The sequence below is a fragment of the Hesperophylax consimilis genome, chromosome 15, assembly GCF_061612785.1.
Source record: "Hesperophylax consimilis isolate HC1 chromosome 15, BYU_Hcon_1.0, whole genome shotgun sequence".
NCBI classification, from domain to species: domain Eukaryota; kingdom Metazoa; phylum Arthropoda; class Insecta; order Trichoptera; family Limnephilidae; genus Hesperophylax; species Hesperophylax consimilis.
The window spans coordinates 31,057,501-31,077,862 of NC_142850.1; the positions used below are offsets into that span (position 1 = coordinate 31,057,501).

Below are 20,362 nucleotides of genomic sequence, written 5' to 3' on the forward strand. Positions count from 1 at the left end.
CTGATACTATTTACGATACTTTATGCTCTGCTTGTTTTGGTAAAATGATAATCATCAATGATTTCAATACTTAGACGTGAGTTTTTTTTCGTTTTATATAATTATACGTTGCATTTTAAGAATGTCCCTGCTTATTTTTGTGAACATAATTCTAAAATTGGATACAATTTCAAAAATGAATATAATTACATGTTTAACTAATGGTTTTTGTTAAAGGTCTTGAAGAATGGTAACTGTGTCCCCACAAGGACGCCGGATTATTTATAAAGTTGGCAGCTATATCAGTTTTCTTCTTTCGAAAATTTTAGAAATTTTATAGTTTTCTTTTCCTTTATTTTCATTATTATCTATTTTCAAGATTGCAGATCAGAATTGACTAGTAAGATCTTGTGATTTGACACAACGCGAATTCCTTCTTTGCCAGTTTTGAAGTCACGTGTAAACGCCAATAAGCCACAAACAAGAAGTAAGCGGCAGAGATCTAATGTGTTATTGCCACAATCAATCCACAATTTATGCAACGATGTTATCTTAAATTTCATAAAAAAGCAAAAGTTTGCAAGGATAGCTGTGGTGCGCGTACATAATCGAAACATTTTTACTTAACAAAGAATAAAATATTATTACTTTTCGAAAAAATAATATGTTTATTACGATACCTGTAAAAAACATTTTATGTCAACATTTTGTTGAGTGTTTAAAATCTAGATTTAGGTCTAGATTTTTGTCTTGGTCTTCACGGTTTTAAATATTGTGTAAATTCATTGATGTAAAAGTTAATAAATACACTATAATATCCGTGGTGGAGCCGTAAGCCACTAGGCTCTGAACCCAGAGGTCACGAGTTCCAAACCATGTAAATTTCTATTCTATTACGTCAATCAATATTTCGCACCAATCACCATGCAAGTTCGATTTCTACGATAATGATAACTTTATTTCAGTTAAAAAATTGAACATTTTGAAAGTTTACTTAGTATAGCTTTAACCATGATAAAAGTCATAAAAAATCAATATACCTACATGTTGTGTAAAAAGCCCTAGGGGTGTACTTCCATCAACTATATAGCTACGTTATATACTAGGAATATGTGATATAAATCAATTTGTCAGACTCGTGCCTCATAAATTCAAATGAAAAGACCATAAGTAACGTTGTTTATCTAAACTAGTTTCCAAGCGAATAGTTTAAGCCAAGCCTCTCTTTTCTAAAGGGTCTCCTTCGAAACATTAAACTGTCTGTCAATGCACAAATGAGATATAATACCACGGAAACTGCCACAGTTTTAATTTAATAATCAATTGCTTTTTTTCACTATGCTATAAAGATCTTTTAGATTCCATTGAAAAAATACAGCACACATTATTAAGACATTTGAATTACAAACCTTATAGTCATATTGAAATTATAATCTATTACTGTCTAATGAAAAATTAATAAAAGCTGTCTTACAGAACATTTGTATCTAATGTAATTTTTCTTTTCAAACTCATTAATTTCCTTGTTGACAGTCTTGCATTATTGCAATTGATATCACTTCATATACCTAATAGTCACACAAACTAAAACTATCTTTCAGTGCAACAATAATGTCAATACCAATATATCTTATACCATGCATACACAGCTTAGGTAACTAATATGCAGAAATAGAGGACATTTCACATATTTTTTTAAAATAGTTGTTCCTTAACATTTTGTTTCCTATGGCATGATTCTAATTTTTAGGTAAAAAAATTACATATCATATTATGTTGGAACTGTATAATTGTTTTTTAATACTTTTTTCGATATTTTTTCTGTATTTAAAGGTACTGAGGCGTAAATAAATAAAAATAATACATGGTATTGAAGGTCATATTAAATATTTATTTAACGCTATAAATGCAGATTTTAATTGGTTTTTAGGAATTCCAAATACAAATCAAAAAGCGTCATCATTTACGTAAAATATATTTAGTTCCATGATATTCGTGAGAAGGTAATTAGATACCAAAAAAACTTATTTTATAATAAACAATAGCTACCTACCCATTAGAGTCTAGACAGTACAAGTTAATTGCCGCAAAAACTGAGTTTAAAACGTAATAAAGTTGCTTAAATGGCGATGTTAATGTAAAAATTCGTTGGAGGAATGCCATTTACTTGCACCGGTGCGGTGCTTGAAAAAAATGCATTTTGGTTCATTCAAAAAGATAACGTAAAATATGTTTAATGCACAAAACAAAGCTAATACAAACTCACTGTTGCGACATTATTATACATAAGCATATATGTTTTATCTCTAGCGGAAAGATAAAACATAATTAATGCAACGATACTAATAAAAAATGGAGTACGACCATTAAAAATACACTAACGAATACATTTTATAAACAGATCATTCGGTCAGTGGCTTCACCAAGTTTTAAAAGATTCTTTCGGAAAGTAAAAATAAGTACTTAATAAGTACTACTTATACTACCAGTTGTATTTGATTACAATAAAATGAGATTATATATCGTCACCTCAATTGGACAGGACTTTAACTTCTCTTAACCTTGTTCTGAAAATTGAGGTGTCAATGTTTAGAAACACGATTTCTGATAATCTTACCGATTTCTGATATTGATGTTGAATCTTTGTGTTAAGTATTTTGAGTTAACATATTTAATAGGAAAGCCTTTAAATAGGTCGTATATTTTCTATTTTAGAACATACCTAAACATGCAGATATAACAATATGCTACCAGCTAATACCTAATAATTCATTGCGTAAACACTCGAGTGATTTTCGGTATATTATTCCGAGATTGCAAAACGTCTTGAGTGATCGCACGCCATAATATGCCATTTTTGACTCGCAGAATATAAAAATTAGATTAACGGTAAAATATATGTGAACTTATTGTCTATACCAGTATTATCACTTTATATATCTCCGTTATATTAAAGTTTAGAGGTGTGATTTTTTTTTAAATGAGGGCGAGATATTTCCAACTGGAACGCCAATCACTCAACTCATATTATATTTATTGACGGGAGCACTCGAGTGGAGCACTAAATACATTTCCCTTATGCCATTACAAGATGCCATATCATAATTAAATATTTTAAACTAAAATAAAAGATTGAAACTCAAAATCAAAAAATTTCAAAAAGATTATGAGAAATCTTCTTCGAAAACTTTGACACTCCAAAACATGGTAGGGCAAAGTTAAAACCATATCCAACTAAAAATTCACAGAGTAAAAAAATTCACTACGCCTCGTAAAAACTATCCACTACACACACAAACAAATTGGCAATTGCAAAACGTTCAAAGTGATGTTAGAATCTTTTAAAATAAATGGAAGGCTTAAAAACTTTGCGATAGAACTTCGTCATACAAATACCTACGGAAATACAGCACAGATGGATCTGAAAGCTATTTTAGTTACAAATATGAACAAAAGAAAAGGTTTTGCATTCAAACATTAATTTGCAACAAAAACAACGACAAGCAGACGCAATACCTATAATAAGAAAAACATAATAAATTAACACTGCCTTTTTGTGACATGCAGAGGTTTTGTTATTTAGTATTAAAAAGTTTAAAAAGTACAAAAATAAGAAAAAGCCTGAAAAGAAATAAAATATTAGTTCTACATAAATTAATTCCAATTTCCCAAAAGTATTAGGAAAGAAAATAGTTCAACAGCTAAATAATAACATGCAGGTAATTTAGCTAAACCACTAAAATAATAATAAATTCAAGTAACAAAACATATTCAAATACATAATAGTATTAAAAGATATAATAAATTAAAACATACATTATATTTGACGAACAGTATAGATAAATATACATAAATAGATAAATAAAGAAGAAAACAAAGAGAAAAGATATTTAACCTTAACGTCAAGCCAAGATTTAATTATGAAATCTTCATTTTAAGTCAGTCACTAAAAATGTAACATTAAGCATTGTTTCCATGGTAAATTTTCAAGGTCATCAAAAATTCAAACATTAATCTTATTAAATAATAAAAAAAATTGTAATAATAAAACAGGAGTTTAGCGATAAAACTTGGTAATTACCTAAGCCTACGTGGGCCTTGATCCCGCCCAAGTTCCTCACCCTGAATAAGCCAGACTTTTTGAAAGCGCAATCCAACGTGAAGCCAAAGTCGGAGTTTAGCACGCAAGTCGCCTTCGCGCGACCTGGAACAATACAACGCGTTCTTTAGTCTACATCCTTGGTAATCAATTGTCCTACATTCTTGGTAATCAATTATCCTACATGCTTGGTAATCATCTATCGTACATCCATTTTATCAAATGTATTTCGACATCCTTGGTTGCACTTCCATTTAATCAAATAGAATTTAACATCCTTGGTTATCAACTATCCTACATCATTTTTATCAAATATTTTTCTGCATAGTTAGTCGTACTTCCATTAATCATTTAATATTTAACGTCCTGGGAAATCAACTATCCTAAATGCTTGGTAATCAAAAAACAAACACAAGAAGACATTGGACATATTTCATAAAATTATTTTTTAGTTGTCTCCTGTGTGGGTTTAATTTAAGAAATACTATCCAACATCAATATTATAATCAAACACTGTTCTACATGATTGGTGATCAACTCTTTCGTACTTCCATTTAATCTAGTAATATTTAATATTGTTGGTAATCTACATTCCTTCGATTAATTATGTCTACATTCTGGTAATCAGCAATCCTACATTCATACTAAGTCCATTTGTCGTATTCAAAATTATGCTAGAGATTTGTTTTACTTCAAATACTTTGCACATCCCTTTCGTTTTTTCACTGTATATCCCGTAAATCAATTATTATTTGACGTTTTTGGTAGTCAATTATCTACATAATCCCAAACACCATTTCCTACATCAAATCCATAAACAAATGTTTAAATTATTTTAATTAATTACTTTTCTACATCCTTGAAACTAAAACATTTTCCATTGTGATACATGAATTATCGTTTATTCTGATTCTTTCGTATTCATTTATCTTTATTTAATTTCAACAAGCATTTATATATCTATTAAGTAATAAATTTTCCTACATCCATCAAATCAATTATTATACTGCATCCCTTTTAAAATATTCGCTATAATAAACTGCGTACAAACTCTGGGGTAAAATATGAGAATGAAAATGATTTAAGTTAATGAATGATAAATCTTAATCTTAATTCTTCAGTCTACTTCTTTTTAAGAAATGATGCATGAATTGATGAAGCAATATTATATAATCTGAGAAGCGTTTGACAAATATTTTAATATTTACTTAGGCGATGTTTTAAAAAAACGGACATGGTGTGTTCATTTTGAAGATGTTGACAATCTATGTGATTCTGTGTTTATTTGTGGAACGTGATAAAACTTAGGTATTAATAATTGTCTAGTTTAACAATTATTCTGTAAGGCGCAGTTAAGTCTCGAAATCATCATGAGGTCAATAATTTATAAAATACTGATATTTAATATTATTATGAATACTTTGTGTATTTTTTTTTCAAAATCTTTAATTCTTTAATTTTTATTTATTTTATTAATTGTTTGGTACTGCCATATAAACATAATTAAAACTATTTCTCATAGTGACATAGATTGCGATGGCACCAAATTATTGTTTATTTCTAAAAATTAGCGTTAGTAATTATATTCACACACAGTTCAATGTATATTGTTTCCTGTGACAGAAGAGACAATAAAACAGAAATCACTAACTTTGCTAGAAATTTGGATCGACAGTGCGGATCAAATAATATAGCTCATTGCTTGGCTGTTAAATTAATATTACAAAGTAACACAGTTCATTACTCGAATGATGTTACGATTTTACATTAGAGTTATTGACCTGGAAATTCAAGACGAAAAACTAGACAAACTTGATAACCGTTCGCAGTTGAAAACATATTTTTTTCTGCTAAATATTTTGATCCGATACTTTCACCCTTACTGATTTAAAACGCATAATCTTCAATTAGAAAACTATTATTGCATATTATTGCAGTCGGTAGAAATAGTAGAATGACTAAGCCCGTCATCCCACGGGTCGGTAAGCAATTGACATAAACCAAATGCTGTAAGACCCTGCGCAGAAAAATTCCACACTGAACTGCTCTGCAGACCGTTACCTTCCTTTAAAGAACATAATTTACTACGCAGGGTCTTACAGCACTCGGTTTATGTCAATTGCTTACCGACCCGTAGGACTATGGGCTAAGTTGGTGTCCCATGTGCCATAGGTAAATTCCTGATGCAGTTATAATTAAATAACTATAAGTATTTTGCCCACAATTCACGGCTTTCTTTGCAAAACCTACTCTCTCGAAGATAAAATGTTTTCTTTGAGTTATATTGCGTTGTTTATTACCAATACTTGAACTGTGATTTTCCATTTTTAACTAAGCAAAGCCGCGTGAATTTAGAAAGTTTTACGAAATCAGTTTATTCTGAACACGATTCGTCAATATTTATCTAAAATATGACTTTGACACTTTTATGTTAAGGTGTGTTAATTTTCATGTTATTATAGATCAAATATTTAAATCTTCCGCAATGAAAGTCAGTCAAAAGATAGTGAGAATCCTAGACACCAATAATTTTGTTATTTATCATTTATGTACAAATAAAACCAGACTTTACACATAACATAAACATCAATTATTAGTTTCGGCAAGGAAGGCAAGTGGCAGCAACAAACATCCCAACTTCATGAAAGCATTTTATACACAACAAAGCAGCTGTAAAAAATGCTATTATGTTATTTTGATCTTTATTCCCATAGCTGCCAGGATTAAACTTTTTTTAACTATCCCATACAATAAACAAGTATTTGTTCGAAAATAGCACATATTCAAATTGTTGTAATCGTCTAACGGTTTATTTGCCACTTCCTATTGCAAGAAATTATTGACTTTGCATCCGGCTTTATAGCTTAATATCATTATGAACATACAGTTATTATCGCTTTGATGGTTCATACGTACTGGAAATTTATCGTGATTTAGTTGCAGACATAAAGTTGTGAATTCGTTCAACTAATGAATCGATTCAAAATGAAATCTAGTGGGTATTCTACGCATTGGAGAATGTAGGGCATAAGGTCAATACTAGATGTTATGTCTAAGTTCAAATAGAATGTTGCTCATTATCAGTGGTGTAGCGACTAATGTCGTTTACCCCTTTTTACAATGTATTGAAAATGGACTGATTTTAACATTATCGTCTCATTGGTTTGCTGCAAGGCGATGCACTACGTCGTGTAATATTTTAAATTGAGCTGCTATCAATAACAACCCTTACGTAAATGGTGATAAGGTTTAAATTCCCGCTTAACATAATCCGCCTGTTTTGATTTATGCAAGAAAAAAACATGGCCTAAAAGTGCCTTTTATTTTATTTTGTGGATGTTCAGGCATAAATATTTAATTTTTTTTCGATCATTTTATAAACCATAAAGTCATAACCTAAAATGGGTTCGTAAGTAGGAGATTTTGAACTTTAAAGCAGTTTTCATAGGACTTATACATTATTTTTTTCTGGGCTTATAAAAAGACTTATCTAAAAATACTCGATTATTTTAAAGGCCAAGATGTATTCTACTCGCAGTATTTAATTAAATCATCTGAAACATTTTTAGGCGACCAAATTTTCAAACCAAAAATACATGATTTTGCATTACTACGCATGGCATTGCCTTCAAATCATCATAAAAAAAATGCTTTGAAATAATATATTAGTCTCTCTTTATTGTGGTAGACATTTTAGATCAATATAATTATAAAGTATTATTTATGATTATACATTTTCACGACCAAAAGTATTATAGTATTGGTTTTTTTGGAGTGTTGTACCGTGTTGCGGTATTTCCTTCTTTAACCAGTGTTTCGGACAGCATAAGAGTGTCCATCATCGGGGCAGATTTGTAAAAATGATGATAAATAATGATGATAGACAAAGAAGAAATGTAGGATAAAGAAGAAGGTTGTACAACACGGCATAACACTCAAAAATAAATCACTGTAATATGGGATTATTATTTAAAATCATTGAAGTTTGTGGATAGAGGACAATATCGGCAATAAATTTATGACACCTATATAAATAATATTATGAAAATCTCGAATAAAGAATAAATTTTTGGCTTTCTAGGTCGCAAAAGCCAGCGTTTACAAAAGCTTGTAAAAGTTTTGTTTGTGTTTTCAAAACGAAATCGAGTGTTTTATTTAAAATAATATTTTTAAATAAATATTGGAGTTTTCTTACAGATTTACTTGTTTATATGTTTGGATTCAAACGAATCAAATTAAATTATCTTGATTCACACTATATTAAAAGAGGTTGCGAAGGTTGTCAACAATGCAATAAGAAACAAACGGTTAAATAACGGTTCGTGAAACATAATAAATATATTTGTGTTGTCACAATCGAATGATTAACTCTTCCTAATATGTGATTCGCCATTATTCATGTATCGGTCTTGGAGCATTATATTTCATATTGTTATGAAGCTATGACTTAGCCTACTGTAGACTTTATCTAGGTCGTAGACACAAAACATTGAGAAGATAGTGAACATTGGGTTCGAGTCCTAGATGCGACCGTATCTTTTTCTAATTTTTCTGTTTCGAATTTTTGTTTAAATATTGCTAATAATGTCTTTAATAATTGAATATTACAATTTTCAGGTTTTACTTACTAAGTTATTTAAAAAATAAATATTATATTTCAAATATATGTCTCACATTCAAATTTATCTAAGACACTATCTAGATTGCATTTGTTCGAGTTGAATTTTGCGAACATAGAGATAACCGCCAATTGTGCGGTGAGAAAATGAAAATATTGTTGATAATTCATAGATGCAGTTAAATAAGACTGAAGGTATAGGGTCACATTAGCTCAGATGGAAGAAAGTCCTGGGTTCAAGTTTTAGAATGGGACCGTATCATTTTCCGATTGTTCCGTTGCAAATTTTCGTTTAAAAATCGCTAATATTGTCTTCAATAATTGAAAAATTAAAAATTGCTATTGTTACTAGCTTATTAGCTTAGCATTAACATTTGAAAAACCACAATAAAAGTTTTATTCAAAGATAGAAAAGAATTTAGCTATCCCGCAAAGCTATAAGATTCAGGTGATGTTTTAAAAAATTATTTTATTTTCTTTAAGATCTAGTTAGGTGAATAAAGTCATCAAATAGACATTAGAACCGTTGCATGACTTCTAGTTTTTTCAAATTCGTTTGATTTGTTCAAAAGTACCGCCGCATTTTTATACTATGATAATATTAAAATAAACCTCTGTGGATTATAATAGTTATATAATAAAGAATTTTACAAGAAGTGCCTTGTATGTCGTGATCCAAATATTTGCCTAATCGAAGCTTAAATTTCTAACAAAAAAATATTTACGAAATTGAAATGGGATGGAGATATACGATATCAGGCAAGTTTAACAGTTTTTACATAAAAACATTAAACGTTTTTTCAAAAAGAATGGTTAAATAAATTGAAATTTTTCGATTGTAAATAGAAATCTTAGTTGTATTATTATTCAAAATATTGTTTGATCATACACGCATTCGTTCGACGATTCTGGTATTATAATTTGGGAAAGAATGGAAGCTTAGAAGATCTTGTGGTCAGATTACAGAAGGGAAGAAGGAAGTCTTGGAATGAGTCATGTACTATACATTGTTACTGATATCTCATTCACGCCGACACCGAAGTTTATCAGCATATTTGGGTGACTTTTTCGTGAGAGAGGAGATTGTTTGGAATAAATTGCATTTTAGTATAAGATCAAAATTAACTAACTAACATGACGCTCTATTAAAGTGCTCTTTACGTGAAAGAAAAGATTGTACAGAATAAATTAAATTCATTGAAGAAAATAATTAATTCGGACAAATAAAAGTAACGACTTTGGCCTTATTACCATCTTTTGGAACTCTATACGATAAACTGAGATGAATCTATGTAAGATTTTTATCTTAAGGCAATGCATTTCGAATTAATGCGAAATCGTGTGTTCTGGTTTGAAAATTTTATTACAAGCAACAATTGAATAATCACTATTCCCCCACAAGTAAAAGTTATTGAGTTCGCAGATGACATAGCTTTCTTCTTATCATCCAAAATCATCCCTCTCGCCGTCAAATATCTTAACGAAGCCATGAATGCCCTTTGCACATGGCTCACCTTAAATGGTTTTGAACTTTCAATCCAAAAGACTCAGTGTGTCACCTTCTCAAACCGCCATAAAAATCCCCCCGTTCAAATTTTATTTAAAAATTCTCCAATCCCCAACGCTTCTGAAGTAAAATTTTTGGGAGTAACATTTGATAGGAAACTTAAATGGTCTTCCCATATTAATAATTTAGTTACTAAATGCGAAAAAAATTTAAATATCATCAGATCCTTATCTGGCGTTTGGTGGGGAGCTCACCCTACTTGCATTAAGTTGCTTTACAACGCACTTATTCGAAGCCATCTCGATTATGCCTGCCCACTTTTTAGTACTGCCTCAAAAAATGTACTTGATAAATTAGACAAAATTCAATCTAAATCTTTGCGAATTATAACTGGAGCGATGCAATCGTCACCCATCAATTCCCTTCAAGTAGAATGTTCTGATCCTCCTCTTTATTTAAGGCGTCAACTATTTGCTGACAAATTTGTTCTTAAATGTTTAAATTCTAAATGTCATCAGGTTATCCCCAGCGTCTCGTTGTTCATTGACTCAACCCATTCATCTACAATCAGAGCTTCAACTAAACCTCTTCCTGACATCTGTAAAAATTTTAAGTCTCTCTCAGAGCTTCACATCATCCAAAATGATCTACTTCCCTTATACAAATTAAAATATAGTCACGTCACCCTATCCCCAACAATATTTGAAGGGATCGGAATCCTTAAAAGTCATTCCAATCTCCCGGCCCGAACTGTCAATAATATTTTCAATGACATTATTTCATCTAAATGGCCCAACTTTTCTCTTTTATTTACTGATGGATCCAAATCTCCCGACTCTCCTAACTGTGGTATAGGTATTAACGTTTACCACAATAATTCTAATGACAGAATATTTCATTCAATTTCAAATCAATTTTCAATATTTTCAGCCGAGTGCATTGCAATAATAGAATCTCTCAAATATATAATCAAAAATAATTTCGAACATTCCCTCGTTCTCTCTGACTCTCTCAGTTCCCTCCAAAAACTTAAATCCAGTCCTCTTCTTCATCCTGATGATCACTTTGTATGCCTTATTCGAGAGATGATAGCCTCCATTCAAAGCTCTGGTAAAACTGTAACTCTGATTTGGATTCCTGGACATGTTGGTATCATGGGTAATGATATTGCGGATGCCTTGGCAAAACAAGGAGCGTCCAACCCTGTTGTTACCCTCGTAAACCACATTCCCCTATCTGACATTTTTTCCATCATCAAAGATAGATCCCACAATGTTTGGGCAGAGTATTGGCACATTGCTAGTCAATCCAAGGGAGCCTGCTATGCCTCAATACAAAGAACTATTCCATCAAAACCGTGGTTTCAGCAATTCCCTCATTTTTCCAAAAAAGAAATTTCTTCACTCATTCGAATGAGGATCGGACATTGTTCCGTTCCTTCCCATCTTTTTAAAATTCACGTTGTTGACTCCCCAGATTGTACATTCTGTGGTCTAGAAGTGGGAACTTTAGATCACATATTTTTTGGTTGTCCCTCTCTAAACAAATATCCTCTCTTCTATCAAGCCTTATCTAAAATTGCCTCCCCTCCATTCAACATCTCATCTCTTCTAAGTCTGAACTCGACTCCAATTTTCATTATAATTTTGAAATTTGCCCATTTAAATAAAATTAATATTTAAATTCACCTTTCATTTCTCAATAATTTTAAATGATGGCCAAGAACACCCTTAAAGGGTGAAAGCCAGAAATAATGTTATTATATATAAATTGAATAATGCTAGTTAAACACATCCTGGTCTTTGAAACCGTTTACTATTGTTTTATAAGCCCAAAAAAAATAAAGTATCATGCCTATAAACCTGCTTTAAAGTACAAAATCTCCTACTTACGTACCCCTTTTCGGTTATGATTTCATTGAATAATAAGGCAAATTAAGTTCTCGAAGAAAATCAGAAGAGGCTTAAGCGGAAATTTCAACCTTATCGCCATCTACATAAGGAGTGTTGTTATTAGAGACCCGATTACAAATGTTACACTACGTGGTGCATCGCCTTCGCATCTTCAATTCAGTAAGTACCTACCATACATCAATAAAAATTGCTCGTTCACTCGTGAAATCGAATACTATTTTATATCAAATCAATCTGAGTAGGTATGTACATAAGTTGTATAATATAATATATAATTGTTTAAAAATTGTATTTTTTACATAAGAAAAAAAAATGAGAGTCGTTGGAACTAACGTATGATAAACACAGCACCGTTATTACCTGTCAAATTTTCGACACATCAGGCATGCATCAGGCACTCCTCAATTCAATTAATCAATTAAGAGCTTAAAAAAATATCATGCCAAATACATACATGTCTAACAGGTGTGTTCATTTAGTAGTTTTTTGCTATTTGAACATGTTGTAATTATTGCTATCCCATTTACGGAATCATCTTACCCGCTCGTTATTGAATGTTTGATTGAATAGAACATCTGAAACTCTCATAACTAACCTTTGAATGTATATAATAAAAAGGTTGTGCTCCTATATGGCAGTTTATAAGCAATAAAAACTCCATTTTATCTTTTCTTACGCATTTCTTCGATTTATTTAATGATGCAAGTACCTAAGTCATTATCACACTAATCGGCAATCATATATTTGCAAAGGGGATTTATAACTGCTTTATTTTGGGGGCAGAGCAGTGGCGTGCTTCGCATATAGTCGAGATAAATTTTTGCATAAAACGTTGGTACAAAAATGCATTGGAGTATGCTTAGTATCCTGCTTTTATGCATATTTTAAAATATGGAGATGTCAACAAATACAATAATCCGATACCTAATTCATTATTAATAATAATAATAATACTGGCATTATACCTAGCTCTCTCATTAAAAATTTTGGCTTATTAGCCATTAAAATTTTATTAGATCAAAAAATTTATATATAAAAGTTGCAAAAGTCGGTCATTTTGAATACATTTAGAATAACGAAAGATTTTTTTAATATTTTTTGTTGAGGGATCGGTAGGATTTATAGGCCCTGTTAGGAGTTTTACCGAGCCGAACCTTCTGATATAAAAATATCTGGAGTCGGTGAATTATTTTCCCTTAATTATTATTTTTTTGGTAAGAGAATTCGAAGGGACACGGGTTCGAGTCCCGTTGGGGTCATGTATCTTTTATCGGGAGATTTTTCAATGTGGATGAGTGTTTCAGGCTAATAATTATTACTTGTAAAATAATTATTATTTTCCCATTTGATCTCTGGTGAGTTTACGTTTTGTTCTTGTATTGTTTTGTATTTATTTTGCTTATATAATGCACTTGCATAATTTTGATTGACTAAATGAGCATTTGTGGAAAAGTGTGTGGAAGGGTTTAGTTTTTCCTATGGGGAAGATTTAACCCGGACATAAAATCGGAACAATAATTTGATGACTTGTATAGCGCCGTTTTTGTGCAAAATCACCTCAAAGGCGCTGTACATAAAATGCTTACAAATAATTTATAGAGCATTTAACTATTTAAATAATGTTCTGATCGACAAAATAACAAAAACAATATCTCTATTTGTTAATATTCTGGTTCAATGTGAAGGTTGATAATGATTAACACTTACTACTGTGCACGTTGGAATTTACATCACTTTTCTGAATGCAGAGTTAAGACTATGAATTATTTATAAGCGAATGGCGCAAAAGATAATATTATAATCTCAATCGTAATTATATAAACCTATTGCTAGTCCTTTAGTTAGTTATTTCAGACATTCGCGACAAGATACTTGACCATTTAATTTTGCTCTTATATCATAAATACAAACATCTTTTAGTTGTAAAAGAGGAGTGAACCCAAGCTTAATTAGCTTAGATAATGCAAGAATTAGTTTACAGACAACATCTGTTATCCACTCGTGCAATGGATATTCGGTTTTTATTTAAATAATATCATTTCTCAAGTATTTATCAAGAAACATATGAAATACTTTCTGCGATTTAAAGCCAATTATCCATCTTGATTATCCCATATTTTTTAGCTTCTATATAAAATTTTTCACATTATGGCAAGCGATCTCTCAAGACGTACTGCAAACTTGCCATAATTTTCCAAAAATCATTCGAGTGGTTAAGTCACAGTAAAACTTTTAAAAATTGAGCTGTAAGGTTTAAGAGAAATTTACATAACATTTTTCTTATGGATAGTTCAAGGCGATGCACTACGTAGTAATTTAAAATCATGTGTTTTTGTTTTGAAAATTTGGTAACCTAGAAATGTTTCAGATGCTTTAGTTAAATACTGCGAGAACAATACATTGGATAAGTCATTTTATAAGCCCAGAAAAAAATAATGTATAGGCCTATGAAAACTGCTTTGAAGTTCAAAATCTCCTACTTACGAACCCATTTTAGGTTATAGTTTTATTTTATAATGTGGCAAATTAAGTTATTTATAAAATGATACAAAAATATTTAAATATTTGTGCCTGAACATTCACAAAATAAAATAAAAGGCACTTTTGGCCATGTTTTTTTCTTGCATAAATCATGGTGTGAAGCGGGAATTTAAGTCTTATCGCCATCTACGTAAGGTGTGTTATTGATAGCGGCTCGATTCAAAATATTACACAACGTAGTGCATCGCCTTAAGTCAATGCAACTATTTTTAGCTAATTTCTATAATGGGGTTTGAAATATCTATCGATAGTTGGGATAATAAGAAAGGTAAAATGTGTTGCCTGAGACCGTGGTTACTTTGTTACGGTTTTTTCTAGGTTGTAAGATTTCAATATTTTTTTCAGTTTTGTAAGGGAAATGGATTTGGAATTTAACCACTTAAATCACCGTAGAATTCCGGTATTAATGCATGCGGTACATATTTAATATTTTAAAACGTATTTTTTTATCTTTGCAATCGTGAGTAACATCTCACATCCTGTTCTTTAACTTTAACGAATGGAAATGATTATAATCGACCCATATCGATCACCATGCCAGCCATAACCCGTCGGTTCCAGCTAAGTGCTCGGCCTAAACTAATGGCCCACATATCGTCACGCCCGCCGCTGGACCAGCATTGCATTCAACCAACGGTGTTCTTCAGGTATAACCAACCAAACCTCTTGCCGCTTCTGTCTGCTGCTACCCGGGTACTGCTGACCTAAAGAAGCGCCTAAGACTTAACTAACTAACCATCACGTCGTTTCCCCGCAGGGGTAGGCAGAGGGGACGGACCGCCAAACAATTCGGTCTTGGCACACACTTCTTGCCTCATTCACATATATACTCGTCTATTGTTCTGACTTTTGACATGGCCCGACTCAAGTATCTGATCCACTTGGTCGTGCCATGTCTTCCTCGGGCGTCCCCGACTTCTGCTACCATTCACATTTGCATTGTATATTATCCTTACACTCCTTTCTTCGCTCATTCGCTCTACATGCCCAAACCATCTAAGCGTCCCTTTCTTGATCTTATTCATTACGCTTACATCAGCCTTGCACTCTTTGCGGATCTCTACATTCCTCACACAATCATACATGCTTTTACCACACATACGCCTCAGGGATCTCATTTCAAGAGTATTCAATCTACTTTCATCCTTTCTTTGCCAGTTCCAAGCTTCACTTCCATACATCAGGGTAGGTACCAGTACTCCATTGTGGACTGCTAACTTCGCTTCTTTGGACAATTTTTTGTTAGCGCCAACTGCGTTCAGTCCTCCATTAATGGAGTTACCTGCTACCTAAGACTTACTATAAAATATTGAGCCTTAAGCTATGAAACTTATACTATAACCCCTTTGTATAATAAGACTTGCAGTATAATCCTTACTAAGCCTTGAAGTATATAAAATTAATACTACATGCTACTTAAACTATAAGTCTTGTAGTGCTAGTAGTTTGTTAATTCATTTTCGTAATATCTACCTACTTAATAATAAACCATTACCATGACGAATTATACAATTTTTCAAAATAAATGACATCCAATGACGCTTCTTTGGACATTTGAACATTCTTCAGGCCGGTAGGTGCTATAATATGATTTATTCCAATTTGACCGCTCGAGTAGGAGTCACGATCATGCGAACCCTGGCGGGATATAAAGGTAGTATCCAACAAGGCCACCAACTTGAACTGTAACCGGAACGTATCAAACAGATAAAATATCAAATGGTCGAGTTAAAAAAGGACTTGCAGTACTTACTTAAAGCACTACGCCCAGTCAATATGACAAATTATTGTCTTGATTTATTAATATATAATGGATTGGTCTTTGGTTGTGTTTTAACATATTCTGGCTATTTGCGTATGTGAGTGTTATTGTTATGCAATTTGTGTTTTAAGTCTTCCACTAGATGTGTATTAACTGTATTGGTAAAAAATAAACATGTTTTGCACATGGTATGTCATTTTGACCACACTTAAAATGTAACTCTGTATTGTCAAATAAATCCAAAACGAGCAGTCGAGGAAAAGAAAAGGTAATTTTTTTATTGCATAAGTTACTTGAAGGCTAAGTTTGACCGGAGAGATACAAAATCGTTACCGTTATCAGCATGATCCTGTTGTTAGTTCGTATAGTGAAAATAAGCGTTCAATGCATTCATAATTTAATTTCTCAATGAACTTGTTTTCATTTAGACGCCATTTACAAAATAATAACATATTAAAATTTTTAATGATAAACTAATGTTTTAAGACAAGGTTTTTATGTATATCACAAAGGATAACAAATTATTATGAACAATAATTATCATCTGAACTACCCATACAAATTGAAAAAATCTTCCGAGAAAGAATAAATATCACCGACGGGAATTGAACCAGCAGCCTTCTGTTATATTTTTTCGATCTGGCCCTTTAGAAAAGAAATTTGATTTAGAGCAAAATCAACTACAGCCTTAACTTTTAACTCTCAATTCCATTATTGTTATTATAATAATACTTGTGGTGACGAAAAAGGTTAGTAAATGTGTAATTTCTTGGAGCCGGTATTTTAGTTGCTCTTTAAGCTCGGCTTAAGAGATATTTATGTTCGTCTATTTTCTATTAAATAGGAATTCTGACAGCCCAATCCGACTAATATAATCGTGAGTATAGTGAAAACTAGCGGTTAGACATTCAAATTTAAATTTGTTGCTGAAAATACCTACATGTGTTTAAACTAACTTATTTTTACACAACCGTGGCTAAGGTGTGATGCAAATGTTCAATAGACCATATAAAATTGCAAAAAAAACCTATTGATGGAAGAAAACAATATTGAGTAAAATATTTCATTTCTGCTTGAATTCCCAACAGGTTCTAAACTATTTGTCAGGTAGATATGATGAAACAAAATTGATTTACATTATACGAAGTTAAAGTTTTGTAGAAAATAAATAAAGTCATGTAAAGGAGAACAAATTATTATAAGCAATAATTAGTCTCCTGAAATATCCATACAAAAAGAAAATATCTCCCGAGTAAGTGTGTTAATTTTCGCTTCCGAAATTTGCATTCATTCGTTACCGAAAACAAAAGCTAAATTCAAATTGATTAAAATAAATTCATAAAGGAGATCTTTAAATGAAAACAGTTTTTTTACCCACCTTAAAGAGACATTACCATGGATGTATATTACTCACTCACCAGCACGCTGCAATAAAACTAATTAATTTATTTTAACTTCTCTCTCCTACAAGCGTATTACAATCTAAAAATGCTACACGCGCATATTGTGAAAATACGGGAAACACCTTGATGTTTCATAAATAATGAGCCAATGTCGATAATAAAACAATGTGACAACCTTTTACCAGTAATTTACACACAGCAAGAGACCATCCTTATTATAATGTTTTCGAAATTCTGCCAATTTGTGGCAAATGAAATGTGGCAATTATTTTTCTCTTGCGTCGGGTTTACAAAACTCTTTGCGGTTTCGATTCATTAGAAGTGCATGAACGTAAATCGTGCTTTTTAATTTAAGAAATGGAGTAATGGAAGATAAGAGATTCTTTTCATGTTTCAACTTTTACCAGATACTAAGGAAATGTTAATTAAGATGAAATGGTTTATGTCGTTTTGCGTCACATTTCAACATTAAATTTAGCAATAATTAAATGTAGTTTTTAGTCTTATCTTGGCGATGGCAACACTAACGTTCATAAACCATGCACGTGTTGTCATTTGTCATACTTAATGTTAAATGTTTTTGTAAAATCAAACGTTAATAATATTATATATTTTTATGATCCTACTACATACTTATATATTTCAGTTTGACTTTTAACCGTATCTAGGCTTGAAGATCGTTATAAAAACATTAGTTGAATCGTAAAACTAAAGCAGCATTTTTAAACTCCTTTATTTATGTACCTTCACCAATTTATTTGAGATTAGTCCACTAGTTTTGGAAGCAATTGAGACTTCTTCAATGAATTCATGAAAATCATGACGTTTCAACGTTAATACACAAACATCGTTAAATAAAGTAGGGTAACTAGTGCTTGTATTCAAATTGAAAATCATAAAAAAATATAAATAACTGTAAATATTTAAAGTGTGCATGTCTTATCAGTTCCTAGCAAGGCAAATTGTTACAGTTCTATGGGTTTATTTATCTGTAATAAATAATAATTATTATTCTACAATTAAGATGATTTAAAAAAATAATAAAAAATAAAATGGAGAAACATTCCCGGCTTAAAAATAACCTGACAATACTTAAAAATCATAAACTTTATTCTGTACAAAATTACGTTACAGAAATTCTGCAGATCCTAGTGCAGACTGCACGTCCAACTTCATTGCATTAGCTCGGTCCTGGTGCACCCGTGAACTTATGAACAAGACACATCAAATAAGTAGAGAATAATGTTAACCTTTACAAGGAGGTGGCCTCCATACTGCAGTAAGATTATTTTTTATTTAAAAACAAAATAAATGTAAACATTCCCGGGTTAAGTCGATGAAATGAACTCACGATTCCTGGGTGGGACCCGAACGCGTTGCCAACTTAGCCACTGACCTCTCCTATCTACTAAGTGTGTTAGTATCGTCTGGAGTCATTGAACTGATGACCGGATAACTCATCAAAATGAAAATTCCACAAACCTATAAAAAGTTTTATAAAGTCATTAAAAGTTATGAAACCAAAACATTACAAAATGAAAACAAAACGTTACATATGTAACTATTTAACCTAGTACTTGTTTTAGAAGTTATCATGGAACCAAATGAACTATCGCACCCATAACAGATCTCGACCAAATTATTAAGTCTTACTAAAATAGGTAATGCAATAATTTATACAGCTGTTTGAAGAAATTGTCAAGAGACCTTTTCGTATATTGTAAATACTAAAAAATAAATAAGATCAGAGGGTTATAAAGAATTAAATACAAATATATGTTAGATTTTTTCATCACACTGACCTTGTCAATATTGTACTCGTAAACGTTGCACTTAATATGTAGGTACATATTTGCGCTGTATAAAAGCGGTGAAAAAGATTTGTCTCTTCATGAGTAAACATCCATTCAAGTGCATTTGCTTGTATAGAATGAATAGTGATCATTGAACACGTTCTGAGTGCAAACCAAAAGTCCTAACTAAACAAATCACTGACCTATCAACTTCTAAAGATTTGACGTCCTACTTACACGAGGTTCACGACTACTTTGCATAGCCTCATTTACCCAGTAGGCGTTAAGCATTCATTTGACGAACTCACGAGATGAGACTCGTTTTATTATGCATGTAACATGTACATGTACAATGAATCTATATTATATCAATACATAGTTGTAGCGAACTTGATGCTGATGTTAAAATATCGTGACTTCCTATCATTAATACTATTTCAAGTTTAACTACATGATGCACAAGCAAAAATCAGTCCTAATTAATCACATTCTGATATGAAAAATACTAATTTTGGTTGTAACTCTATCTGTAACTAAGGTTCAATGAACTCTAGAACTTTTGCATTGAATTTAACTTTCTTTTCCAAAATTGGAAGCGTTCGCTTGGAGAATTCAGACAAGCCATGAATTACCTACCTATAATACAATGTTTTTACACATTCCCTGAAAACATGCATTGTGTAATGAGTAAAGTTACTCAGCTTGGATAAACTTTTAATTTTTCAAATTTGGAACCGATAAGTAAAA

General features: G+C 31.5%; 1 protein-coding gene across 1 annotated transcript in view; it reads right to left on the reverse strand.

The window, feature by feature from the left end:
• mtg (mind the gap) overlaps positions 1-20,362 on the reverse strand; it is an 84,978-nt gene that overhangs the window by 18,692 nt on the left and 45,924 nt on the right. The window contains exon 2 of the mRNA XM_089640603.1: positions 4,061-4,183. Coding sequence (XP_089496729.1) covers positions 4,061-4,183 — 123 coding nt within the window. The remainder of the gene's footprint in view (positions 1-4,060; positions 4,184-20,362) is intronic.